At 45.8% G+C, this 27,857-nt stretch overlaps 1 protein-coding gene across 4 annotated transcripts; it reads right to left on the bottom strand.

The window, feature by feature from the left end:
• Dhdds (dehydrodolichyl diphosphate synthase subunit) lies at positions 1–27,857 on the bottom strand. 4 transcript variants are annotated; one of them, XM_050152713.1, is made up of 9 exons: positions 27,740–27,857; positions 27,233–27,346; positions 25,871–25,987; positions 23,791–23,933; positions 22,062–22,178; positions 20,711–20,812; positions 13,018–13,132; positions 9,974–10,081; positions 1–2,182 (listed from the first exon to the last, which is right to left on the bottom strand). In XM_050152713.1, exons 2-9 carry the CDS (start codon positions 27,293–27,295, stop codon positions 1,943–1,945), a joined length of 1,005 nt encoding a protein of 334 aa, XP_050008670.1. In that variant the 5' UTR covers positions 27,296–27,346; positions 27,740–27,857; the 3' UTR covers positions 1–1,942. The 4 variants fall into 4 exon arrangements, with proteins under 4 accessions (XP_050008670.1, XP_050008662.1, XP_050008656.1 ...); XM_050152705.1 differs by having other exon boundaries at positions 27,663–27,849; XM_050152699.1 differs by having other exon boundaries at positions 27,670–27,849.

Below are 27,857 nucleotides of genomic sequence, written 5' to 3'. Positions count from 1 at the left end.
TAACAATTTTAAAAAATTCTATTTGACACCCAGAACACAACCAGCTAAACATCTGTAACAGGGTGTTTGGCGCTCAGGTGGAAGACGCATATATAGGTTCCCACCTTAGTTTTTGAGGCAAGGGTGGAAGCTAGTTTGCACGAACCATTCCAGCAGAAAGCAAACATCCAAAACAAGCTTTTTGCAGCCTTTGCTTCTGGATAGCAACGGATTTGCCTCTTCTTTCCACTGGCACAGCGCCTCCTGAGGCAGCCCCTACCCCAGCCCACTCCGCCCTGTGCACCCTTCCCAGAATACAGGTCCCCAGGCTGGAAGATACCTTGCCCATTAATCACCTGTACTGTACTCCAGTCGTAAGAGAAAGTCAGCCAGGACTCAGCAGCCATGCTTGCTGGGCAGATTCCGTTTGCTGCCTCCAGCCTCTCATTCCCGCCTTAATTGTAGGGCTCTGTATTATAGCCACATAATTCATGCCTCCCTAATTAAGGCTGTCAACAGCCTCATTGTAAAGCTGGAAAATGTACAGCACCTGCTCTTGGGGAACTCTGTGCCAGGATTTGGTTTTGGGGAGTGCCAGGTGTAGAGGGGGCCTTGCCAAAAGGGTGCACTGATTGGCTTTTGGTTACAGTGTCAGGCTCTTATCCTTGATTCTGAGAGGAAGAATGATGGACAAAAGGTCACCAGTGACAGCTATCTAGGCGCAAAACTGGGTGGGTGGGGGGCAAGGCTAGAAGTTAGGAATCTAAAGAGTACATTTACCATGGCTTATAATAGCCCACCTCTTTCCGGGAGGAAGGCGCTGCGGAAAGGGTTTGGAGACAATGAGAATACCAGAGTAGCAACTGGTCAGTGTTCCTGGCTAGTATTTACTGCTCTGGGGCACCTGATGCAGAATAGCTCTGCAGAACTCTCTTCAGCCCTCTGGGGGAGGCAGGCAATCTTGTCTCTTCCTGAAAGGCAGTGTTGGCCCTCTCAGGCTGAGGGCCTTGAGTAAGTTCTGCCATGATGACAGTAAAGTGTCTCAGGGCCTACTTAGGGAGTCAGGTCAAAGAGCTGTGAGGAGCCTTGAAGATTGGGAATCAGTCTGAGCTGGCAACAGGAGACAGTCAATCAGGAGATGCTTGGTTCTGTTCGGTCCTGATGTGTTCGATTATACTCTGGGACTTCTCTAGGTCCTTCTGCTACCCTGTAGCCATGGAGGGGGTTGGGTCTCACTGGGGAGTGGAGCCTGGCCCCATGCCCTGTAAGGGGGAGCAAAGCTTGTGTGGGCTGAGTCAACAATAGGTAATTGGATTGTAATCACCCGCCTGGCTTCCATGAGCCATTGGGGGCGCTGAGCCTTTCAGTGAGCAATCAGTACTGGCGGTGGGAGGGGTGGAGATTCAATAGCAAATCCCAGGTGGAGAGCCAAGGGGAGGAGCAGCAGATGGGCAAATTTTCTTCCTGTCCTTCCCACCCCTTTCTCCCCTGCCCAGCGATGCTGGCTGCCTATCAGTTATTTACCAGTGGGGGCATTCTTTTGTCAAAGTCACGTGGTGGGGGCTTGGGCAGGATGGGTAATGGCCTCGATTTTGGGAAGACCTTTTCTGCATGTTTTAGGATATGCTAGTGGAAAAAGAATATGCATCCAAAAACGGAGTGGGGGCACGGACAGTAAACACAGCTTATGAGTTAGGGTCCCCTTTCTCCAGATTATCAGTGACTGCTCTTGGATTTAGTGTAAGCATGGGAGACTCCCTCAAACTCTAGGTGAGTCACTGTCACAGGGAGTCCAAAGGTGTCTGACTATAGGCTGTAGGCCTTGCCTTTGAGGCTCCCTGCAAAAAAAGCAAAGGGAGCAGAAATCATCAAAAACAGGGAGGTGCCTTTCACCAAGAAAAGAAAAGGAAGTTGGGGCCCAAGAGGCAGAGGGCAGGGCAAAGTGGCCACTAGCCAGCCTCACTTAGGCAGGTGCAGTGCCCAAAAGTGCCAGCCAGTCAGCCCGTTTAAGTTCCAAGGCCTTCAGGAAGCTCTGGACTCGCTCTTCCCGTTTGGCAGAGAGTCTGTGCAAGCGTGTCCGTCGGAGCTGGGCATCCCCACTGGCCTGGAGCCCCTCTTGAAGCAGCTGCTCTGTCACTGCAGCCTGGTCCCTCTCCAGCTGGTGTCTCTTCCGCTCCTCAGCATACATGTCTCGGGCCTTCTGCTAGAGAAAAGTGGGGTTTGGGGAGATAATTTTAGGTGTGGGTTAAGATGGGATGGAGAAGGTGGGACTAGGGTTCCAGAGTGGCCAAGCAGAGTAACTCCGGAGAGTTTCTACTAGTGTGGAGAGGCAGTAGATGGTGCCCGTGTTACACAGAAGTTAGCAGCAGTCCATCTTGGCTTGTTTTGTGTGGAAATATTTGTATTTCTTAAAATTCTTTCAAGCTTACACTTGGAAACAGGTAAACAGCCTGACTTCTGATTCGCTGTACCCGTGGGGAGATCTTCCCTGGTTTTGCTCATTTGTAACGTGGGACTGTGTCTACCTTGAAGAGAGGTTTAAGGGATTAGGGATAATAATGCAAACCTACTCTAACATACCAGCAGGAGAGAGACAGCCATTTTATGTGTTGTTGCCTGCTGTCTGAGACGATATTCACTGGGTCTTCTTATGTCAGTGTGAGGTGCTGTTCTCCAGCTCCCTAACCTATTTCTCAGGGTCCAGCCTCCTATACTGAAGACAAGCTTGACTCTGAGCAAACAGCCCTCCTAGGAATGATGAGACGCAAATTCAACTCTTAAGCCACTTAGGCTGCCTAGACCAGGTATTAGTCTTTAGTCTGATCTTTCTGTCGGAAAGAATCCCTTGGCGGCTCCAGAGCCACCCTGACAGCTGGTGGTGATCACAGGCTCTGAGTGCCTCCCAGACTGTGCATATGTCTTCAGAGAGATTCTTTACGAGGGCAGAGACTACTTTATGTCTCTGGCACTCAGAACACTCTGCATATGCAGAGGTCACTCACAAGAGTACAGGAAGGGTGCAGGTGACCAAAGTGGGAAATCCTTTAGAACAGAAGTGATTGGCGTGTCTCACAGATGAGTCCTGACACTATGCCTGGCCTCCAGAGTCTGACCATGTCCTAATCATCTACAAGCTCACTGCCTTGTCCTCACTTTGTTTTGAGACGGAATTTCTCTGTGTCACCTGGCTGGCCTGGAACTCACGGGCCTCTAAGAGTTCTGGGAGTAAAGGCATGTGCCACCATGCCTCTGCTTTTTAGGAGCCGCCTATGGTATGTTCACAAACACTTCGCCCACTGTCTCACTGACCTTGAGAATGGAGCTGTGAGCAGCCAAGTGTGGTGGCACACGCCTGTGATCCCAGCACCAAGAGGCAGAGGCAGGTGATCTCTGAGTTCCAGACAACCCTGGTTTACACAGCGATCAGGTCAGCCAGCACTACATAACAGGGAGACTGTCTCAAAACACCCCCCAAAAATAAAATAATTACTTGGGGGGGGGCTCAAGTTGGAGCCCCAGAAACCAAAGGTGTCAGAATATGCCTATAACCCTAGCACTGGTAGAGAGAGAGGGCATCCCTGAAACTTCCGGCCTGGCAGAATAGATGAACTTCACCTTCAGAGGTGATCCTGTCTCAAAACAAAGGTGGAGGTGGGAGGGCTGGCAAATGCATAGGTAGGGAGAGGGGCTGGTAAAGCCTGACAAATGGATTCCATCTGCGGACGCCATGCAGGGTGACAGGAGAGCTGGTTATGGTAGTCCACGCTTTAATCCCAGAACTCAGGAAGCAGAAGCAGGCGGATCTCTGTGAGTTTGAGGCCAGCCTGGTCTACAGAGGAAGGGGCGGGCTAGCTCAACCTACACTGTGAGTCCCAGACCATCTAGAGGTACATAGTGAGACCCCGACTCAAAAATAATAACCAAACAAAATAAAGGTAGAGAAAACCAAAGTTGCCCCATGACCTCTGCATACATACTGTGGGACACTGTGTATACCCACATTACACTTAAACATATACACTGATAATAAATAAAATAAAAATAGGAATGGAGAAAGATTGAGGGAAGATAGCAGATGTACACTTACAGACACAGACACAGACACACACACACACACACACTAACCATACCACACACAAAAAAAATGCATCAATTTTCTCAGGTCAGAATGAATTTGCTTGAAGCCCTGAAATTTGAAAAATTCCTGTACAAAAGACTCTCGCCTTTCTAAGACTATTATTTCTTCTTCTTCTCCTTTTTTTTAAAAATTTATTTATTTATTATGTATACAATATTCTGTCTGTGTGTACACCTGCAGACCAGAAGAAGGCACCAGACCCCATTACAGATGGTTGTGAGCCACCATGTGGTTGCTGGGAATTGAACTCAGGACCTTTGGAAGAGCAGGCAATGCTCTTAACCTCTGAGCCATCTCTCCAGCCCCCTATTATTTCTTCTTAAAAAAAAAATAGTTTTTATAACTTTTCTAATTGAGTGTGTGTGGGTACCTGTACTTCGGTAAGAACTCAAGTACAGGTGCCCACAGAGACTAGAAACACTGGCTTTCCCTCGGAGCAGGAGTTACAGGCGGCTGTGAGCCTGTGACTACTGGAAACTGATCTTCATCTTTGGAAGAGCAGGAAGCCCACTTAACAGCTCAGTCATTTCTCCTATTTTCCCCTTTTTCATTTTTTTTTTAATTTTTTTTTTATTTTTCAAGACTGGGTTTCTGTGTAGCCCTGGCTGTCCTGGATCTCCCTCTGTAGACCAGGCTGACCTCAAACTCACAGAGATCCGCCCGCCTCTGCCTCCCAAGTACTAGGATTAAAGGTGTGCGCCACCACCACCCACTCCTATTTTCCTATCTTTTTCAAGTAAACTTCTTTTATTTCTAAGAAGAACTATAAATAATCCATATCACATACAAGAAATTTTAAGAGTAATGCTAGCTGGGTGTGGTGGCACATCCCTTTAATCCCAACACTGTGAGTCAGAGGCAGGCTGATCTCTGTGAGTTCGAGGCCAATGTGATCTTGGTTTATAAAGCAAGTCCCAGCACAGCAAGGGCTACACAAAGAAACCATGTCTCAAAAACAAAGAGAAATCCTGAACAACTACATGTTTTATTTTATAGACCAGATATTGAGATTTGAAATTTGGTAATATAACAAAAATCTCTAATCAAAATTTACATTAGATATTGAATATCTTACATAAAACTTTTCAGTCAGTTAAAATAAACAGCCAGCTATAAAATTATACCATTTTTACTTTTGTTTTATAGCATGATTTTAAAAATGGCTATTTATTTAAAGACAGGCTCTTGCTATGTGGTCCTGATTGGCCTCCTGAACTTTCTTTTTCCTTCCTTCCTTCCTTCCTTCCTTCCTTCCTTCCTTCCTTCCTTCCTTCCTTCCTTCCTTCCTTCTTTCCTTCTTTTCTTTTCTTTTCTTTTCTTTTCTTTTCTTTTCTGACAGTTTTCTCTGTGTAACAGTCCTACCTGTCCTGGAACTTCCTTGTAGACCAGGCTGGCCTCAAACTCACAGAGATCCACCTGCCTCTGCCTCCCAACTCCTGGGGTTAAAGGGGTGCACCACCACCGCCTGACTGGCCTCAAAGCTGTTGTGATCCTCTCTCTGCAGCCTGTGCTGGGATCACAGCCTTTGTCACCAGGCCCCAAGGCTTCCTCTCCTTAAAATAAGTTTTACTTTAATTTTATGAGTATGAATGAATGTTCTGCCTGCATATTTATGTATACACACCTGGGTATGCCTGGGGAGATCAGAAGAGGGCACTGAACTCCGGGAACTAGTTAGGAGGTTGTAAACCACCATATCAGATGCAAGAGCAGTCAGTATTCCTAACCACTGTGCCATCTCTCCAGCCACCAAGGCTTTTTTTTGGGGGGGGGATGGAGGCTCGTGACAGGGTTTCTCTGTGTAACAGCCCTAGCTGTCCTGGAACTCGCTTTGTAGACCAGGCTGGCCTCAAAATCAGAGATCTGCCTGCCTCTGCCTCCTGAGTGCTGGGATTGAAGGTGTGTGCCTCCACACCTGGCTTCTAAAGTTTGTCTTTATCTGGGAAATGGGGTCAACAGCGCCCACCTCCATGGGATGACTCAAGAAAAACGAGATAAAGAATACCTCACTTAGAATTATCTGCTGTCCTGTCCCCAGGAAACAGCCACGGACGGAGGAAAGGCAGCCTGCAGGCTCAGGGCTCCTCTAGATGGCAGCCACAGCTCAGGGCTAGAAGTAAATAAAGCAGGAGCCAAGGCCAACCAAGCCTGAGCGTCTTCAGGCACCAACCATGACCATGACAAGGGGAGAGATGCTAGGCTGCTTTCCTCATTTCACAGACAAGGACACTGAGGCTCAGACACGAAGGGACTCAGTTTATGTCATATATAAACAGCTGTCTGAAATTTTGTTGGCTTTTTAAATTTCTTTAAAAAAAAAAAAGCAAAACAAAACAATTGAGACAGGGCTATATAACCTGGGCTTTCCTCGCACTCACTACATAGACCAGGCTGGCCTCAAACTCACAGAGATCTGCCTGCCTCTGCCTCCAGTGCTGGGATTAAAGGCTGTACCGCCACACTGGCCCAACATGGTTTCAAGAGAGGATGGGGAGTAGTTCTTGTACCTACGGATAGCTATGGTTCCTGGGGGTGGAAAAGCCATCTTCTAGATACCTTCTGGGCACACCCACGTGTCTGGAGCTACTCTCCCAATATCAGAGGGGCCCTGGGCTCTTCTCAGTTATTTGTCCTCAGAAAATCCAAGCGAGTAGGACACACTGGCAATTCCAGCACACAGCTATAATCACATCACAGAGGAGACCCCAGCAGGACTGCTGTGAGTTCAAGGCTGTCCTAGGCTACATAGTAAGTACCACGCTAGCCAGAGCTAGCAGCCTTACTTCAAAGAAAAAAGGAGGAAAAAAAAATCCTCAAGTTTACCAAAGTCCTTATTTTCCCTTCTCTTTCCTTTTTCTTCTTGGACATGTGTGGACAGAGGCTTGCACCAACTTGCCTGCTCTGCCTTGTTTTTAAGACAGCGTCTCACACTAGCTTGACACTTAATGCTACAATGGCTGATAATCCCAGGGTTTTGCCTGTCTCCATCTCCCCACACTTAGATTACAAACACAAGCTACGACACCCAGATTGTTTTTAGTTATGTACACGTGTGTGCTTGGTTATTCGCACGTTAAGTGCAGGTGTCCATGGAGGCCATAAGCATCCGCTCTCACTGGGGCTAGAGCTGCAGACAGTTGTCAGCCATCCAGTCTGGGTCCTTTACCAGCTGACTGATGTATCTCTTTAGGTCCCCCACCTTTTTTTCTTTACTTTTTGTTTGCTTGTTTTTGGAGTTTTTTGAGACCAACTTTTACAACTTAGCCCAGGCTACCTTAAACACATGGCAGTCTTCCTGCCCCCGACTCCCTGGTCTGGGGTAGCAGGTGTGTACAACCATGCCAAGGGACAGAAGTCCTAAAGGTCAGCGTCTCTCATGAGCGTACGTAATGTCCTATATAACAACAATCAAGGAAACATTCTTTGAGGCAGGATCTCAGATAGGCCATAGCCTCAAATGTGTTATGTAGCTGGGGATGACTCCTAGATCCTCCTGCCTCACCCCATGGCCTAGTGGGCATTGCCACTCCATCTCAAGAACACTGATTCTCAGAGAAATTTTTATACAGGTCGGAGGCAATGTCGTGCCAAGACTCTAATGAAGGTCACTCTGAGAAACGGTGCTGACCCTCTTTGCCCTTCCACCCTCAGGAGACACAGATAATAAGATGGAGCAAAGCTCTGAGTTCATCACTTTACCAGAGCCTGGGGTTTGGAACGTTTATAAAGGACGGACAGGGAGAGCTCAGTAAAAACATCTTAAAAAAAAAAAAAAATCACGTCAGGCAGTGGTGATGCACACCTTTAATCCCAGTACTAGGGAGGCAGAGAAAGGCAGTTCTCTGTGAGTTTCAGGCCAGCCTGGTCTACATGAGTTCCAGGACAGCCAGAATAACAGAAAGAAACCCCGTCTCAAAAATACTCTCCCTTGCCCTCCTAAAAAACCAGAAACAACAACCCCCCACAGTGTACATTCACATACACATACAGGCAAAACACTCATACACACTAAAAATTTGTCTATCTATTTATTTGGAGAGGGTCTTTTTCTTTTTCAAGACAGGGTTTCTCTATGTAGCCTTGACTGTCCTGAAACTCAAGCTGTGGCCCAGGCTGGCCTTGCACTCAGAGACCCTCTGCCTCCACTGCTGGGATTGAAGGCATGCACCACCACACCACACCCAGCTTAATTCTTTTTTTTTTTTTTAAAGAAACAAGTACAGATGAGAAAGAAAGTTTTTTGAAGACTTATTTTATGTGTAAGAGTGTTACTTACATGTGTGTCTGTGCACTTTGTGTAAGCTTGGTGCCCTCGGAGGTCCGCAGAGGGCCCTGGATCCCTGAAACTGGGGTTAAGGATGGCTGTGTGGCTCCGTGTGGGTGCTCTGCAACAAGTGCCCTAAGCTTCCAAACCATTTTTCCAGTCCATAAATAAAATATAAAAATCAATAATAAAAGGAAAGGAGGAACGGCTCAGTGGCTGAAAGCACGCTGCTCTTCTTGAGTTTGGGTCCCAGCACGCAGAGGGCAGGCAGGTCACAGCCACCTGTAACACCAGCTGCCGAGGATGACACCTCTGGCCTCTGGGTGACTGCACTCATGTGTGCATATCCAACCATTATTAAAGATAGTAAAAATAAATTGGAAGAACAAAAAGCAGATGTGGGGTGGAGCAGCGGCTCAGCTGGTCCAGTGCTGGCCTAGTAACGTGAAGATCTGGATTTACTCTCTAGCATCAGGGGCTTCATCTCAACTCTGCCTCCGGCCCTCAAAGTCTCTTGTGGTTTTGTGTTCCCACCGCCAAGACAGGGTTTCTCTGGAGCTTTGATGCCTGTCCTGGAACTAGTTCTTATAGACCAGACTGGCCTTGAACTCACAGAGATCCACCTGCCTCTGCCTCCTAGTGCTGGGATTAAAGGTGTGCTCCACAGGTTTTATTTATTTGTTTGTTTGTTTGTTTGTTTGTTTATTTATTTATTTTACCCAGATGTCCTATCAGATTCTGTCTATCCCCTAAGTCCTCTGGTTGTGTTACTTCCACCCACCTAGCTTTGCGTGATTAAGAGGCCTGACTGACTGTGGCTTGTTCCCCGCCTTCCCTCTGAGCACTCCAGGACTGAACAGCAGAGCTCAGGCAGCCCCCTGCCCCTTTCGTGACACTCCGTCATCACGCTGTGTATTCCTTATTGCCTCGCTATAGCTGAGAATTTCCTTACTTTTGTTAGTTTGTTTACTGTCTGTCTATTCAACTACAAATGTAAGTGTCACGAGGGCAGAGATCTTGTCTGGCTGGGTAGCTGCTGGTACTCCTGTGCCTAACAACTAGCCTGATTCATACTTGAGACTCAATAAACATTTATGAAGACGACAGAACCTGTGGCAACTCCTCTACAAACCATGTGCAAAGCACTGAGAAACCTGAGATAACAGAGGCTTCTGGGCATTCAAACTGTAGGACTCAACACGAGAGCCCGGTGTGTGAACCCTTTGTGCATGGGTATTCTTGTGTGCAAGAAATGTTTGGTAGGCTGGAAAGATTGCTCAGTGGGTAAAGGCACTTGTCATCAAGCCTGACAACCTGAGTTCAATCCATGAGACCCACAGAAGGAGAGAACCAACCCCCAAAGGCTGTTCTCCACACATATACTACACACAGGCACACATACTCCCAAAGGCTGTCCTCCACACATACACTACACACAGGCATACATTAATTATGGAACATCTATGCACACAAACATATGTACAAATAAACAAACGCAATAAAACCTTTTTAAAAAGAAGTACATAGCAAGGTACAGCACATGGTGGGTCTGTCAGGGCCACCTCGTCCATCCCATCCTGCCCGACTCATACCTGAAGTGCACTATGGTTCATCTGAAACTGCAGGATTGCCTCACAGAGGTTCCAAAATGTGTATTCTGGCCACAGAACAGGCTGGAACACCAGGCAGGAATGAGAGGTCTGGAGAAAATAGGGAGTAGGAGTTAGTCAGAACACAGAACTGCACTGCTTGCTGGTCAGTCCTCCAATGGAGGGCAGGCTGTGTGGGAGAAGGCCTAAAACAAGATGGCAGAGCTTTCCAGAGGCCTGGATGTTTCTGTCGTCAGCCCATTTCCCTCACTGTTGGAAAAAGGACCATGAGGCAATGAGATCACCTGCCTGTGGCAAGGCAGAACCAGATTAGGTAAATGTTTATACCAGGTCTTTTCCTGTTTTTCTCACTGTGCAGCAATGGCTAGACTGGAACTCATCATGTAGAATTCAGGCTGTCCTGGAACCCACACTGATCTGCCTGCAGCCTGAGGTCTAGGCCACTACACCAGCCCCACCACGTCCCTAAAAGCCAATTTTAGGACTATGAAATAGCATCTGGACTGTGGTATTGGCTCGTGGAGGTCTTCTAAGATGCACGCAATCTGATAAAGTCAGCCAGAACAAATGGTAGCTGCTCTTGTTATTTTAAGTAGCAACAGTGTGACACCATGTTTAAGCCCAGGGGGTTCTGGAGCCAAACCGCCTGGATCTACCATTACCACTGAACTGACTGAGTTATTTAACCTCTCTGGGACTTAGCTTCAGGTGTAAAGGAAACACCAAGAGTCTGGTTTTATGAACTATGAAGATTAAATGTGCATGAAGGAAAGCTCAGACAGCAGAAACATAAACTATCATTACTACAGTTGAGCTATCCCCAGTCCCAAATACTCCTGACAGCCAAGGCTTACTGTCTACAACCAAATGCCTCACAGGGGATAACGTGTTTGCTATTCTAGACCAATGGCACCTTCCCAATAGCTGCTACCAAGACACCAAGTACTTTCTCTGGAATACATACACCCTTCCCCCCAAACACACACACAGGGTTTCTCTGTGTAGCCTTGACTGTCCTGGAACTTGCTCTGTAGACCAGGCTGGCCTCAAACTCATAGTGATCCACCTGCCTCTGCCTCCCAAGTGCTGGGATTAAAGGACCACCTGTCTGAGAAAGTGCCTTTGATTTTGTTTTTAGCTGTGAGACAGTCTCGCTGTGGAATAGACAGGCTCAAGCGTCTCCTCCTCCCTAGGGCTGCGGTGACTTGCTCAGCTCAGAGTCCAGACTCGTCCAACAGTTTCCCATCTGCAGAGAGCAGCAATCACTGCTGAGTTCATCACAGCAACACTTCCAGCGGAGGAGGAACTCAAGCAACTTTTCTGAGCAGACAGTCAGCTTTTGTAGATCACTGTCCACTGCTAAATCTCCTTTTTAAAGACTTGGGATTGTTTCATCGGGTAAGTCCTCACCTTGCCAGTATGACTCTCTTCTAATTCCTCTCTCTGCCATTTTGTCTTCCCCCAAAAGTTTCAGGGATCAAATCAGGGCACTGAGCATGCTCGGCAAGCAGTGTGACAATGAGCTACGTATCTAGCCCCACTGCAGTTTCTTAAATCTCAGCTCAATGTAAACTCTTAAAATGTGATCTGAGTAAAGAAAGGGCTACAGAACCATTAGGTACACTGTATCTCCTTAAAGATACCCAAAGACTAAACAAATGCATTTTCAGTAGCTAGCTGTCAGTTTGTGTGTGTCTGTGTGTAGAGGTTAGAGGTCAATCTTGGCTATTGTTCCTCAGACATGGGCTCTTTCTCTGGGATAGGGCCTTTCAGACCAGGCAAGGCTGGCTGGCCAGGGCTCCAGGGTGATGGAGGAAGGTAATTAGTTAATTATAATAAACCAACTGTTTGGCCTCATAGCTTAGAACATAGGTGGGTGGAATAAACAGAATAGGATGCTGGGCGGAAGAGGAAGTGAGGTCAGACTCTGCTCTGCTCCCGGAGAGACCCGACAGCTCTGCACTCTGGAGCAGAGACGCCATGCTCAGCCCTCCCAGGTAGACGCATGAAGCTCAGACCCATGATGGACGGAGGCTAGAATCTTCCCGGTAAGCGCACCTTGGGGTGCTTACACACATCATTAGAATGGGCTAGTCCAGGTGTGAGAATTGGCCTGTAAGGGCTAGAGTTCATGGGCCAAGCAGTTCTTTAAATGAATACAGTTTGTGTGTTGTTATTTCGGGCATGAGCTAGCAAGCGGCTGGGGTGTTGGGGACGCAGCCCCGCCGCTCCTATTTCAACACAGGGCCCCTTGTCTTCACTTTCCGAGCACTAGAATTTTGAGTGTGCTCCATCGCAGCAGGCTTTTTTAAGGGTGCAGGCTCAAATTCAGGTTGTCATGCTTACGCACCAAGGATTATCAAATGCACTATCTTCTTAGCCCCTCACTTTTAAAAGATCAATCCATTAAAATTTCTGGACTTTGACACATGAGATATTTCTAAGCTGTCTCCCTTAACCTTTCCTTCTTCTTTCTTTTCTTTTTGTTTTTTTAGTTTTTGCTTTTTTTTTGAGACAGGATCATTCTTTGTAGCCCTGGCTGTCCTGAAACTCCTTCTGTAGACCAGGCTGGCCTCAAACTCAGAGATCTGCCTGCCTCTCTCTTCCTAGTGGTGGGATTGAGATCTGCCTGCCTCTCTCTTCCTAGTGGTGGGATTAAAGGTATGCACCATAATACAGAGATTCTTAAACAACCAACAGTCCTAATTGAATGCGAATTTTTAGGGATTACCTATGCTGGGATAACTACCTATGCTAGGATAACTGAGCAAAAAGACAACAGTAATCCTGAGAGTTTGGATATAGAGTTTACGACAAAAGCCCTGAATGTCAGAGAGCAATAACCACATCATATGCCCAGCTTCAGGTGAGGAAAGAAAAGTACATGCTACCAAGTACAGCCTAGAGGGATTGGTCTAGATGTTAGCCCTCTGGCCCTGCTCACACAATGGTGCTCGATTTGAATGAATCACTCTCATTCTCGGGTTCAGTCTAACACCCAAATAACATGCTCCAAAACTACCCACCTGCCAGAGTAAGAAGTCACTCAGCCGCACTTCTCCGGAGGTCCGGATCAAGATGTCAGGATGAGGAGAGTGGTTGCTATAGAGGCACTTATCCAGCAGCGTCTCAGAGACGTCACTAGGTGATCAGGAAACAGAAGCACACATCTCTTTCTGTAGTACTCTCTTGGTGAACCTCTGTACACAGCCTCCCAATTTATAGACCATCATCAAACGCATTTGCCAGTATATCTCCAACCCCAAGAATGACTCTAAATCTAAACAATCACATACAATCCTTTTTCTAGGGGGGGTGGGGGCATTACTGGGGATTGAACCCAGGGCCTTGGTACATGCCAGACAAGTATTCTAACACTATACTACATCATCCTATGCCCTATGTAGGATATTCATAACCTGGTTTTATAGATACAGAAAAGTGAGGCTCAGAGATGAATAATTTGCCCAAACTCATTTACCTACAGTCTGAAACCAGATGTGTTCACTAGACTGTTGTTCTTCATTGACGTTTTGCTTTTAAAAGGCACCTGTGACCTAGCAGTGTGAGGTTTTGTTCTTTTTAAGAAAATTTAAGCTTTATTTCTGTGTCAATATTGCTTTCACCAACATGGTGAACTACCTGCCGGATGTTTTGCAAGAAAATGTGGCAAGCTCTGACCCCACAAAGTAACACAGGACAAAATGGGCAAGGATACTTTTGTATGCCCAGGGCTAAAACTCCAAAAAAGGTTGTGCTGAGACCAGAGTGTGTAGAGCCCAACTGCAGATCAAAGAAGATACTGGCTAATGAGAGATGCAAGTATTTTGAACTGGGAGGTGCTAAGAAAAGAAAGGACCAAGTGACCTGATTGTAAGCTGATTTTGTTAGGAAGGTAATAAAATCCTGAGCTTTTACTAAAATAAAAAAGAAGAAGAAGAAGAAAGAAAAAAAAAAAGGAAAAAAATTTAAGGCCAGGCAATGGTGGCACACACCTTTAATCCCAGCACTCAGAAGGCAGAGGCAGGTAGATCTCTGTGAGTTCGAGGCCAGCCTGGTCTACAAGAGCTAGTTCCAGGACAGGCACCAAAACTACAGAGCAACCCTGTAAAAAAAAAAAAAAAAAAAAAAAAAACAGAAGAAGCATACTTATTAGTTGGGTGCTTTGTGCTATATTTTTTCTTTCCTTTTTTTTTTTTTTTTAACCCTAAGAGGTATTTGTATCAGCTATATTTTTTTTCAAGCCACAGAGGAAAATGCATTTTCTGTATTATCATACAGCAAGCAATATTTACTTATGACTAGACAATAAGAAAGGGTCCTGGGTGGTTTTCCCCTTAACCAAGTTTGCATAGGCTTTGTATCCATGGGAAACTCTCAGAAAAGATTCCCACAGGGCATCAAAAGATATCTGTAACACAAAGGATGAACTAGGGGCTGGGAGCTAAGCCAGGAATGACAGAGTGGGGGTTATGGCTAGCTAAGGTAGCTTGCTATCACTCTGGCATGGCACAGCAGGACTCTGTTACAGAGGGTTTACTCTACTACCACTAACCATGGGACCATTCTTAGTATATGATTGCTTGGGAGAAAAGTACCAAAGGTAAAAGTGGATTCCCACCTTCATACCCATGGAGACATGCTACCTTCTTATATAGCCAGAGTTTATTCAGGTAGCAATGTACATCAGCTGCTGAAAATTCTCAAAGTCTTTTTGTGGTGGTTACATTTGCATATATAAACCCAGCTCTGCTTAGGTAAGCCTCACTCATCAGTTGTATTAAGTTGGGAACAAATATATTTCTTAACTTAAAAAAAAGGAAGGGTCCTAGTTTCAGACTGCCCTGGCAATCACATACTGTTGTCTTGACTACATGCTAACGCCCTAACCAAGGTATTTAAGACCTATATAATCCACATGATCGCTCAGCTGAGAGTCAAATGAAATGACCGGAGCGTACCTTGGAACTAAACAAAGTGCCTAAACAAATAAGAAATAGTAATAACATTTCATTGCCTGGTTGTGTGACGTTGGATATCCACTCAGAATCTGAGTTTTACGTCTCTCACAGGTTGCTGCTACCTGCTTCAAAGCTATGGGTAGAATTTACATAGGAAAGGAGGGAACGCTAGGGCAAAGATAAAACTGACCAAAAGGAAACCAAGCATCTGTAGATTACAGTTAAGACAATCCATCCCCAAACTGTCTGTATTCACCAAAATAAAACAGACGTGAGGGTTGGAATGGTAGAACACTTATCTAGCATATTTAAGGTTCTAGATTTGACCCCCAGCACTAGGAAGACGAAAAACAAAACAAACAATCCTGTCAACCCTGGTAACAACAATGTGAACAGGCATCTCTAGCCCCAGCTCCAGAGGAGGAGATGAAGATGCAGACAACAGTTAAGGTCAAGGATTTTACCATTTGTTTTTGTTTTGTTGTTTGAGTGGGCTTCTCTGTGTAGCCCTGGGTGTCCTGGAACTCACAGAGATCTGTCTGCCTCTGCCTAAGGAATGCTGGGTAAAGGCGTGCGTTACCATGCTGGCTGGATTTCACCATTTGTAATAATGAGAAATTAAAATCATCCCTCCAGCCTGTTAGCTGCTTTCATTGTTAGATTCCTGTGTCCACTCAGCCTTCCTATAAGGCAGTCATTACACCAAACTGAAAGACCACAAGGCAGGTGTGCCAACTATGTAAATTTAGAAAAAGTACTCTTTCTGCTTTTATGTTCTTATCTTTAAAATGAAGGTAAGGACTAGGAAAATGGCTCAGTATGTGAAATTGTTGCTGATGACTGGAGGCTGGCTCTCCAGATCCTGTAAAACCAGATACAGTAAATCAAGTGTCTGTATGGGGAGAGGTAGACACAGCAGCAGAGACCCCCATCTCTCTGTGGAGAGGCAAGGAGCCACACCTGGAGGCTGTCCTGACCTTCACTCATGCACTGTGGCATGCAGAAAACACATAAATTAAACAGATAAATAAGATAAAAACAATATATCCATTCTAGAGTCTAGGGAATAACAGTATCTGAGCACAGAGTATGACAGAAATGCCTAAGCTTCAGCATTCAGGAGACTGGAGGAGGAGGATCAAGAATTTAGGCAGTGCTCTCTGAAGGGTACTTATTTTAAAACTGGAACAATGCCATGTGGTGGCGCACGCCTTTAATCCCAGCACTTGAGAGGCAGAGGCAAGTGGATATCTGAGTTCGAGGCCATCCTGGTCTACAGAGTGAGGTCCAGGACAGCCAGGGCTGTTACACAGAGAAACTCTTGTCTTGAAAAACCAAATAAATAACAACAACAACAAAAAAAGCCCAAAACACAGAAAATTCAAATGGCCCTCGAACTTACTCAGTAAACAGTCACATTATTACTTCACACAGAGGACAGAGGACCACAGGAGGCCAAACAGCCTATTCAAAGTAACTCCCTAACAGTTTACTGACCACCCTGAGGGTCAACCTTTATTCCTTCTTCTCTAATCCCAAACTAACAAACAACTAGTAAATTTGTTTTGTTCTTTGTTCTCTGAGATAGGATTTCTCTGTGTGCCCTCGCTGTTCTGGAACTCACTTTGTAGACCAGGCTGGCTTTAAATTCAGAGATCCACCTGCTTCTGCCTCCCAAGTGCTGAGATTAAAGGTGTGTGCCACTACCAGCTACCACCTGTTAATTTTCTTTCTTAAAAATAAATAAATAAATGGTCTTTATCCTAAAGAAAAAAGGAGTTGGATAATAGCTAATAGTACCAAGAGAACAGAAAATGTAGCTATTTGGTTTAACCTCATTCTATAATGCTGATATAAAAGGAGACTTGTCTCAATTTGGAGTACAGAGTACAGCCTAGGCCCCAATGAGCTCAGTATAAGCTGAGAGTCAAGCTGCAGAAGGTGCTGGGCTGAGATGTTGGTCTCAACCCTGGTGATTCTATCTACCTGGTAACATGACAGCCCCACAGAGGCAGATTACAAAACGCTGGAGTCCGGAAGGCGGTTAGGAAACACTTCCTGGGAGGTGGGCAAGACGTAAGACAGTGGACACTGAAGCTACAGGGTGAGGTTAAAGCTGTCCCGGGGTCAGATCAGAGCTCCCAGGAGCAAATACGTATTAAATCAGCCTGCTAAGTTACAGTTTTCCTTCTAGCATAGATATTTTGCACTATCACTTCAATTATTATTTTATACATATAAGACTAGTCAAACCATGATTCATAAAAATAATATAATGAACTATGAAATTACTCCTAAGCTAATCACCAATCACTTGCATCTACATATGTATGTTCTCATGTTTTCTCTGTCTCTCTGAGGCTAGGAAGTACAAGAAATTGAACCCAGGAACTTGCGCATGCTAGGGTCAAACATATCCTCACTACTGTATGTCCCTCTCCTGCCCGAACAGCTTGACTGCCTCCTAGACCCACCCACTTAGCCAATGTCTCAGTTCCCCCACCAGCCAATTTCTAATCTACAACCTAATTAGCACTGTCACGCCGACCTGTGCCCACATCCTTCTCAATCTCTACCGACAAATTCTATCTTCTGGGTTCTGGAACACAGACCGCCCATTTTTCTTCTAAGTGCCAATCTGTCCTATAGTTCCTCAGAACTCCAGCCTTGGCCTTCTACTCACAGCAGACTTTCTAGCTCCTTCTTCCTCTCCGCTGGAACCTTCCTGCTGGAGTACCTCTGGTCCTTACCCCCCTGGACCACTGATCCAACATCTTCGCTGTGTGACAAGCCCAGAACCAAACTTGGCTCTGTTCCTTAAATGGGATCCTGTCTAGGGTTCCCAAGCACACTGTTAAAATCCATGGGTCAATGTGAGAGCCCATCTTGTCTAAAGATCAGAGTTCAGGCCTTTTCTTGCTCCTTCAAGGTTACTGAGGCTTGACTTAAGGTGTGGCTACTAACAAGGTGTCTTTGACCTTAACCTCGGTGTGGTTACTTGGTGTTTTGGGTATTAAAAATGGGCTATAGAGGTAGATCCATTCCACCTAGAACAAAGGTCAGAGAGCCTATTCCTGCTCCTTCAAGGTTGTGAAGGGAGGTTTGACACCCCCCCCCCCCCAGAGTTCCTGCCTGCCTACAGGATACTTGGCCTAAGGTGTGGTCCTGCCTAAACAAACAGAATATTTAACTCAGGGTATCAGCAGCTTGATGCTTCAGATACTGAAGAGGTATTGCTCTGTTTGTTCTTTGTATCACACTAAAGCCGTCTTTTGCCCTCTTCCCACCTTTTTTTGGATTAGGATATATAAGCATATGGAAAATAAATGCGGAAAAATTCAATGTTCACCGATTGCCCTCCTGGTTCTATTCTGTGTCTCTATTTCTTTTGTATCTCTGTTCTGTATGCCTGGTGTTTCTAATCCACATACCCCTACCCTGGAACATGCAAACCCTGTCGAGGTTGGACCCCAACAGATGTCACTCCAATGTGGGACCCTAACAGGTCAAACATCCTGGATAACATCCTTTCTCCAGAACCAGTCCACTGATTCAAATTCTTCCCCTCAGTACAGGTTGCTTTGTCTATTCCAGCACCACCACAATCCAACTCCCTTCGAGTGGTACCATTATTCAAGAGTTGCTCTGAACAAGGCTCACCTCACTCATAGCTCTGCCTTGCCCTAGTTACTGCTGCTTTTTCCCTCTTAGGTCACTTTTCCAGGAGGAAGGCCTTCTCTACCAAGAATATTCCATTTATCATAAATCCTTGCAGTACCATGACCAGTGCCTTTGTGATATGTGTCACCATTATGTGTGCTAATTTGTATCTTGATTAACATGTTTTCTTTTTTTTTACTTTTTAAAAAAGATTTATTTATTTATTTATGATGTATACAACATTCTGCTTCCATGTATGCCCACACGCCAGAAGAGGGCGCCAGATCTCAGTACAGATGGCTGTGAGCCACCATGTGGTTGCTGGGAATTGAACTCAGGACCTCTGGAAGAGCAGCCAGTGCTCTTAACCATTGAGCCATCTCTCCAGCCCACGTGTTTTCTTTACTAGAGCTCCAAACATAGAAAAAAGTAGATCTCTGTATTCTCACCACTTATCTATAGAGCCATGTGCTTACCTACAGCTTGTATTAAAAATGAATAAATAAAAGGCTGAGCCAGCAGAGGAGCACACATCCTTAATCCTGGCACCTGGGAGACAGAGGCAGGCAGACCTGGTGATCTACACAGCAAGTTCCAACCAGCCAGGTGCATAGTGTGACCCTGTATGAAAACATGAAGAAAGAAAACAGTGCTTTGTGGGGCTGGAGAGATGGCTCATGGGTAAGAAGGACTGCTACTCTGCCAGACAACTGAGCTCAGTTTCCAGTACCACAGGCAGCTCCAGCTCCAGGGGATCCGATACTCTGGACTCTGAGGGTACCCTCTGGCTAAGCATTAGTCATTTCGTTAAAAAAGTACAAACAAAATAAAATAAAATAAAAAAGGGCGAACTGTCTTCTTGTTTGTTCATGTGACCAAGCCCAAGGTCGTCCACCTACCAAGCAAGTGCCCCACAAACAAGTTCCAGCCTCCCTGGAGCTCTGCTCTTAGGCTGTCAACTTGCGAGCCTCTCTAAGTCGACAGGATTATAGGCCCAGCCCAACTCCATGACTTTAGTTTCCAGCCAATCATATTATACTAGAAAAAGAAGTCAGAAAATTGCCTGCATCCCAAGAGCTCACATAATAAATATAAAAGACAATGACTGGACTTGGTGCTGACCTCGGATAAACTACTCACAGTTTTCACATCAATAAAATAAAAGGACCTCTGGGTGGTGGTGGCACACACCTTTAACCCCAGAATTTGGGAAGCAGAGACAGGTGGATTTCTGTCGGTTCAGGCCAGCCTGGTCTACAAAGTGAGTTCTAGGACAGCAAAGGCTACTCAGAGAAACTGTGTCTTGAAAAACAAAAAACAAACAAACAAAGAAATAAAAAAGGCTGGACCGTCTCACAGTAAACAGGGAACATGACACATTACCTCAACATTTCTGCTACCATTTATTTTACTGTCACTATTACTAATTTACTAATATTATCAGAAACAACATTAGACAGGCCAAATAGACAGATGGCTTCAAAAATTCCTCTATTACTCTAAGCCTTAATAATTAGGATTCCATTATGCTGGTAATGATTAAAACTTTCCCTTCCTAGCCAGGCGGTGGTGGCACACTCCCTTAGTCCCAGCACTCTGGAGGCAGAGATAGGAGGATCTCTGTGAGTTCAAGGCCAGCCTAGTCTACAGAGTGAGTTCCAGGACAGACTCCAAAGATACACAAAGAAATTGTCTTGAAAAATAAAAACAAACAAAACAAATTCTCCTTTTTTTCTCCCTCTACCCATGCCTCACAATATCTTAATCCTGTGTTATGAAACTGTAATATGAGAAGCCTAAAAGATCCTCTTTTGACAAAGCATACACAAGAATGAATGGGAAAGTGTTAACAGGGGCGAGGAGGGGGGTCACTTCTTACTGGACTGGATGGCCTTGGCAGCTGCTCTGCTGTTTTTCAGTGGGTTGTTGGTGTGTAGTATACTTAGAAGACCCTAACCACTATTTGGGGAAAATCTCCTAAATCTTTCCATACATACCCCTGATTTGAGCTCTGGCCAAGTATATGGCTCAGAAAAGGTTTTAACACCTGGTGGACCCCAGCTTTCCAATCAGCTACCAGGAAAGATACCCCAGATACCTGGGTTCCAGTAGACCTTGCTCCACTCCCCAAGCCATCTCTCTCACAGCGTTGGTGATCTCATGACGGGATGTGTATGCAAAGCAGACATTGAGGAAACACCTGAGGACGGCAGAGGAGAACAGTTCACCAAACAGGGATAGGGTCTGATAGCCACAGTCTGATTCCGGAGCAGCCATTCCCTGGAAGGACACAGGCACTTCATATTTGCAGAATATTTTTGAAGGGTGAGATTGTGTGGTTTTTTTATTTATTTATTTATTTTTTTGGTTTTTCGAGACAGGGTTTCTCTGTGGTTTTGGAGCCTGTCCTGGAACTAGCTCTTGTAGACCAGGCTGGTCTCGAACTCACAGAGATCCGCCTGCCTCTGCCTCCCGAGTGCTGGGATTAAAGGCATGTGCCACCACCGCCCGGCTGTGTGGTTGTTTTATGATTTCTAAGAGCTCTTGGAATAAACATGTTCTTCATTTAATTAGATCAAAACCAAATGACCTTTCTTTGCCTTCCTAACCGTCTCCCCCTCTACTGACAACCAGCTCAAAGAACAGAAATTTACTGTGATATTAGCATAATCAAAGGATAGCAGAAGACTGAATATAAAATATAATCACTCCAAACAGTATTATTTCAAAGCCACGCACAATGCTGTATGGATTGCTGAATTCTGTCCTCTAAATTTGTTAATGGGCCAAAGAGCGAGACAGAAAAGATTCTTGAGCTGGGTGATGGTGGTGCATGCCTTTGATTCCAGCATTTGAGAGAAAGATGCAGGCGGATCTCTTGAGTTTGAGGCCAGCATGGTCTAACAGAGCGAGCTCCAGGACAGCCAGAGTTCCACAGAGAACCTGTCTCGAAAAACCAAACAAACAAGATAAGATTCTTAAAAAACATAAGAGACAAGAATTAAGCCATTGGATTTCTTTTTTGAGGCAGGGTCTCTCCATGTTGTCCAGGTTGCTTTAAACCCACAGAGCCATGCCTGTTCCTGCCTATTGAGTGGTGAGATTAGGGGATGTAAAACCACACCTGGCCTGTAGCTATCCCAACTCTTGTCACATTAAAGGATGTGTGGTGTGTCTGTAAGTGCACACATGGATGGGGGGAAGTGATGAGGAACTGGGTTTGTGCGTGGTCAGTGGTATGGCAGCTGTCTCCTCCCCAGATGTGCACACACAGTGGGGGGGGGGGCATGCGATGAGGAACTGGGTTTTTGTGTGGGTAAATGTTAAGGCAGCTGTCTCCTCCCCAGGGTAAGCAGCGTCCCAAACTACTGACCCCCTGGCTGGACTTCATGCCCAGCACAGACCGAGGAGGCTCTGGGCGCCATCCTTAAGGGACAGCCTGAACTTACTTGTTGTAGCTCTTAGTAGCCTGGACAGCCTGTGCAATCTTCTCCTGGAGATCCAAGGGCAACAAGTGCAGATCGCCTAAGACACGGATACAAACCCCATGCTTCTTTAGCTTCTCCCTGATGGGGGAAGAGGAGGGGAAGAGGCGGCACTGACGAGCAGGAGCTTCTTTCTGAGTGCTCGCCGTGCCAGGCGCTGTGACGCTGTGACGCTGTGACTGATTTCAGAACTGCGTCAACACTCTGACAGTCAGTCAGCACAGCCCAGAGACTGACAGAGACTGTCCAAGGCAACTTCTCATATCGCATCTGGCTTGAACCAGATATATCTGCCTTAAGAATATAAACATGTTATATTCTAGTGAAGTAAGGTAATAATGACAGCAGAGGGTGCATATTTTGTTGTGTTAAATGATGGTTGAAATACTCTATTTCAATCCCTGCACCAGACTTGGAGGTACACACTCTATGTCCCCTTCACAGACAAGGAACTGAGGTCCAGAAGACAAACTGTTCAGAAATCTGGATGGAAGCAAGGCCAGGTCTAAACCTGAGGCTCCACTTCAGAGCCTGCACACTGACCATTCACAGCGTTGTTCCAACAGTGACTCAGCCGCACAGTGAGGGCACAGCCGCTCACTCCCAATGCTGTAAGGAAACCACCGCTTTATGTTTGTGAAGCACAAGCTTATTAGTGTGGGGTAGGAGTCATGGCGGGTCCTGAAGGACGTGACCCAGATCAAAGGCCATGTTCATGGCCCATCTGCCCTATATAACCTTCAACCACATCTTGTCAAAGTCTGTGAAACAAGAACCATTTACCTATTTTCGAGGCTATACTAGATTATAAAAGATCAATATGGGGGCTGGAGAGATGGCTCAGCAGCTAAGAGCACTGGCTGCTCTTCCAGGGGTCCTGAGTTCAATTTCCAGCAACCAAAAGGTGGTTCACAATTATCTATAATGAGACCTGGTGCCCTCTTCTGGCCTGCAGGCATATACATGTGTATATATGTGTGTGTGTGTGTGTGTGTATGTATACATATAATAATCAAATAAACCTTTAAAAAAACATGTACAGTCTAATCAAAGCAAAATCTGAAAAGACCTAGATTTCAATTAAAGTACCCCCACTTTTGATGATCCTGGCTTCTCTGAGATCCACCCCTATGTGTCTCTCATCTCCCCCTACCTGTAAACTGGAGATAGGCAGCTGTGCTATTGTCCCCACTGGCTGGTAAAGTGAAAAGAAGGGCACAGGAATGCTCACTCCCAGAGAACAGAGGCAAAGAACTCCTTGAGGTTTACTGAGGAACTGCAAAGGCCCCGGAGGAGCCAGGACTGGGTTCCCAGCTGGACTCCGTCACTAACTTTCTGTGGCCACCTACAAGGCCCTCTCTTCTTTACACAGGGATTTAATTTCCCAACAATAAGCACAGACTAGTAGTAGTTCTGTGTTTCCTGTGTGTGCACGTGGACAACCTTGGGTGTCATCCTCCTGAAGGGGAGGGCTCAGAGGTGGCGGAAGGGGACATTTTCAATACGGACAGCTGTGTGCACGTGGACAACCTTGGGTGTCATCCTCCTGAAGGGGTGGGCTCAGAGGTGGCGGTAGGGGACATTTTCAATACGGACAGCTGTGTGCACGTGGACAACCTTGGGTGTCATCCTCCTGAAGGGGTGGGCTCAGAGGTGGCGGAAGGGGACATTTTCAATACGGACAGCAGCTTACTGTTCTTCCATCAAGCAACTGAACTTCTGTCGGGCTAGGTCCAGTAGTCCGTCAACCTCACTCTGGGAACGTTTGAAGTTCTCAATGCTGAATGCGTAGACAGTCACTTCTAGGATGCCCAGGTTCAAACACCAGCGTAGAGTCTGAGGGGGAAAAGGGAAAGAGTTAGGACTCGGGAGGAATGGGGAAAAGTAAGCAATGCTTCCACCCTGAGAATGGTTGCAACAAAGATTTGTCTCCTCCCGTACAAGTAAAGCAAGGGCAATGTCAGTACTTACGTTAGAATAACAAACCAACTAGGAAGAAAGTCACCATTCAAGAAACTGAAAAGCCTTAGGCTGCCTATGGTGGCTCAGTTCTATTATCCCAGTATTTGAGAAGCTGGGGCAGAAGGATCAAAGCTAGCTTACCTAATAAGACCCTGCCGCAAAATAAATAAAGAAATAAATAAAAATAAACAGAAGAGATCGCTCCAGGCATGCAGGTGAACACTTACAATCTGAGCATCTGGGAGGTGAGGGCAGGAGGATCATGAGTTTAAGCGCAGCCTGGGCTACCTATTCACCTTGAGGCCACCCTGGGCTACAGGAAACAAAAAACTGATCTGCATTTTATCCCAAAGCACTCTTCAGCAAGAACATAAAGGTCTACCCAGCAATTCCATCATGGACTCACAACTGTAGGCCTTTCTGGGTCTAGGCTTCTCTCTCTGCGGAAAGGGATTACAAAATCATCCTGACAGGACGGCCAAGACAGAATACAAAAGTGAGGGATTACTGCCAGGAACGGAACGGAACGAACAGAACGTCTTGATGCTGCGGCCCGAGGCTGGAACGCCAGGTGGGCCTGCACAGTGGCCAAGGCCGTCCTGTGCTTCACTTTCCAGATGACCATCTGCAAGCGGACTGTTGCTGTCACCTGTTGCATACGCGCGTATCAGTCAGCTCCGAAAGCCGAACCATGTCAAAAAGAGCTTCTGGGAGTGCAAGTCCAGCATGGAAACATAGGGAGGCGCTCACTTTGGTGTTGATTTTTTTTTTTTTTTTTTGAGACAGGGCTTCTCTGTGTAATAGTCCTAGCTGTCCTCAAACTCACAGAGATCCACCTACCTCTGCTTCTCTCAAGTGCTGGGATTAAAAGCATGCACCATCACCACCTGACCTGGCTAAAGTTCTTAAAAGTCGAAATAAATAAATAAACGACTGTTGGGGAGGTAGGTCAGCTGGTGACAAAGCGCGTGTTCAATGCCAGCACAATACGAAAGTCATGAGCAGTTGCACCATGCCTGTAATCCTAGCACTTCTAGAGCAGGGGATCAATACTGTCTTTGGTTACAGATTTTGAGGGTGCCTGGCTATATAAGACACTGTCTCTAAAATAAATATCACCACTTGTGATGTCTCATGCTTTAATCTCAGAACACAGGAGCCAGAGGCAGGCAGATATCTGTGAGTTTGGGGCAGCTTGGTCTACAGAGGAAGTTTCAAGCCAGCCAGGACTACACAGAGAAACCCTCAAAAATAAATAAGCAAACAAACAAATTTCTGTAACTAGGATATAGGTAGAAAGGGGAAAAACAAAAATCCAAAAGCCTGACAAGTATAAAGTCATCAGAGTGATGTATGCAATTAGAAAAGGTGACTCTGACATTTGTGCATGTGTGTGCATCAGGTCATGCCGAACACAAAATGTCTACGACGGTTAGAAAATAAGTTGCCAGAGTCGGGGTGCTCCTTTTACAAGTGTTCCGGGGAATGAACTCAGGTCAGACTTGGTGGCCTGTGCCCTTCCCTGCTGACCCATCAATTGTATAAATATTAAGACATTTAATTGTAGCCCAGACAAGACACAATAAAACAAGACAGTAAAACTAAAAAGACTGGAAAAGGCTGATGTGTGTTATTAACTCTAATATTCTGTGAGGACGACAGTTTGTTAATGCCAGTACGAGACCCTTGGCTGGCAAACAAACAATACAGCAAAACAAAAATCAAAAGTACTTAAACCACAGCACCTCAGTTTCATTTCCAACTCCATCTAGTGCAAATCATTCACCTCCGGTTCTGCTGCCCACACCCACCTCAGCAAGCTTGTTGAAGCCCTGAGAGTGGCCCTCCTGCCGTTCCACCTGGCACTTCTTGGCGTAGCGACGGTTTCCATCCATTATGAATGCAATATGTTTGGGCACTGGGCCAGCCTATAGAATAAGACAAACAATGAGCCAATTTCATTCTCTTTGGGATAAAAGGGGACAGTACATCCTGAACTAATAGGTTTGAACAATCAGATAAAATCCCTGGGCTGGCAAGCTAACTCAGTGGGTAAAGGTGCTTCCTGCCCAGCTCAGCAACCTGAGTTTGAGACCCAGGACCAGTGCATACACTAGGAGAAAAAAATGACTACTACAAGTTCTTTTCTGACCTCCACATCTGTGCTGTGGCATATATGTGCCTCCAAACAACATGCACACACACACACTAAATAAATACCATTAACATACTTTAAGATAAAACCTCTGAGAAAGAGAACTCGGTATACTTTTGTTTTTCAATAGTACAAAAAAAGTTACAGTTCACTATAACTTTTCCATCCATGTGTGTTATACATGTTATACTATAACTTTTCCATCCATGCGTGTTAGACATGTTATACTTTGGTCATTTTCATCCTCCCTAGTAACCTTCTTTTTTCTTCCCAAGACAGGATTTCTCTGGTAACAGCCCTAGCTGTCCTGGAGCGCACTTTGTGGGCCGGACTGGCCTCAAACTCACAGAGATCTGCCTGCCTCTGCCTCCCAAGTGCTGGAATTAAAGGTATGTGATCTTAACCATCAACAGAGTAACACCATAGATAGTATAAGGTAAAGTTGATGAAGTTTCTCAACCTTCCTAATGCTGTGACCCTTTAATACAGTTCCTCATGTTGTGGTGACCCCAACCATAAAATCATTTCCGTTACTACTTCACCACCATAATTTTGCTACTGCTATGAATCATAATGCAAATATCTGGTATGCAGAATATCTGAGATGTAGCCCCATGTGGAAGGATCGTCATGACCCACAGGTGAGAATACTGCTCTAGGGAGACAAATATCAGTTCACTCTTGTTCATATTCACGTTCTCTCTCTTTTCTTCCTAATTCAGGGTCTTGTGCATACCAAGTAAACATCCGACCAGCGAGTTCTTTTGACATTCTCAACACCAAATCTAATAGTCTATGTTGTCCAATGATATTAAGAGATCCTGGATTGTCTTTAAAAATAAAAACCAAGTCGCTCACTCAGGACAGTAAAAACTAGAAATGCAGTCCTGCGTTAAGATTATCTTGTTTCTTTGCTAAAATCCACTTACCAGCGGGGATTGCTAACATTTAATAATGAATTTTAATAAGATTACCCAACTATCCAACAGGTCAACATGCCCTCTGGGCTACTGCTTACCTTTATGATATTGGCACAGAACCGTTCCCAAAGTGACAGCTCTCCTTCTTTGATCCATGACATAGCTCTTGCTGTGTCAGAAATCACCCCAGAACAAAATACCAACCAGATAACCTTGAATAAATGAAAAGAGAGAGAAGTCATCCTTGCTTGTAAATAAATATACCTGACTTAAAGGGACTCTGTTCGCCTTTGGCAAGAGGCCAACACCTGAATCCCGAAACACAGGTCTACTCTTTCACCACCCAGGCCTGTACAAATCAACGAGAGACCTTTGGGACAAGGGGTTCCCATTTCCTCTTCCATCTTCTGTGCACTGATTTCTTCCAAATATCCTGCATCACGGTGCCTACAACTTCCTACTCAATTTCTCCTACAACCCATTTCTCACTCTAGGCTAAGCAAACACTACACCCATCGGCAGCCGCACCTGTTACCTTGGTGATCTTAGAATCACTCCTCTGGGTGGCCCTCAGTATCGCCCGCAGCCCGCAGCCGACTCCTCACCCAGCTTCCCCTCCCGCGGGTCTCTCCGTTCACTGGGCACCTAGGACTCCGTGGGAAGCCTACTTCTACCACTCCCGACTCCCGACGTGGCGCTGGAAGAACACGTCACCGCTTCGCG

Source organism: Alexandromys fortis, unplaced genomic scaffold (assembly GCF_014885135.2).
Source record: "Alexandromys fortis isolate MF-2015 unplaced genomic scaffold, M_Fortis_MF-2015_v1.1 scaffold_26, whole genome shotgun sequence".
NCBI classification, from domain to species: domain Eukaryota; kingdom Metazoa; phylum Chordata; class Mammalia; order Rodentia; family Cricetidae; genus Alexandromys; species Alexandromys fortis.
This window is presented reverse-complemented; position numbering and strand designations above follow the sequence as displayed.

What these genes read in the sequence shown, in the direction of transcription:
- Dhdds (XM_050152713.1), bottom strand. Translation starts at nt 27,295, where the DNA reads ATGTCATGGATCAAAGAAGGAGAGCTGTCACTTTGGGAACGGTTCTGT. An exon ending in CAAGGTCTACTGGAACCCAG is followed by an intron (nt 13,133 to 20,710) that starts GTATCTGGGGTA and finishes CTGATCACCTAG; the next exon opens with TGACGTCTCTGAGACGCTGC. An exon ending in TGAACCATAGTGCACTTCAG is followed by an intron (nt 2,183 to 9,973) that starts GTATGAGTCGGG and finishes ACTTTTCTCTAG; the next exon opens with CAGAAGGCCCGAGACATGTA.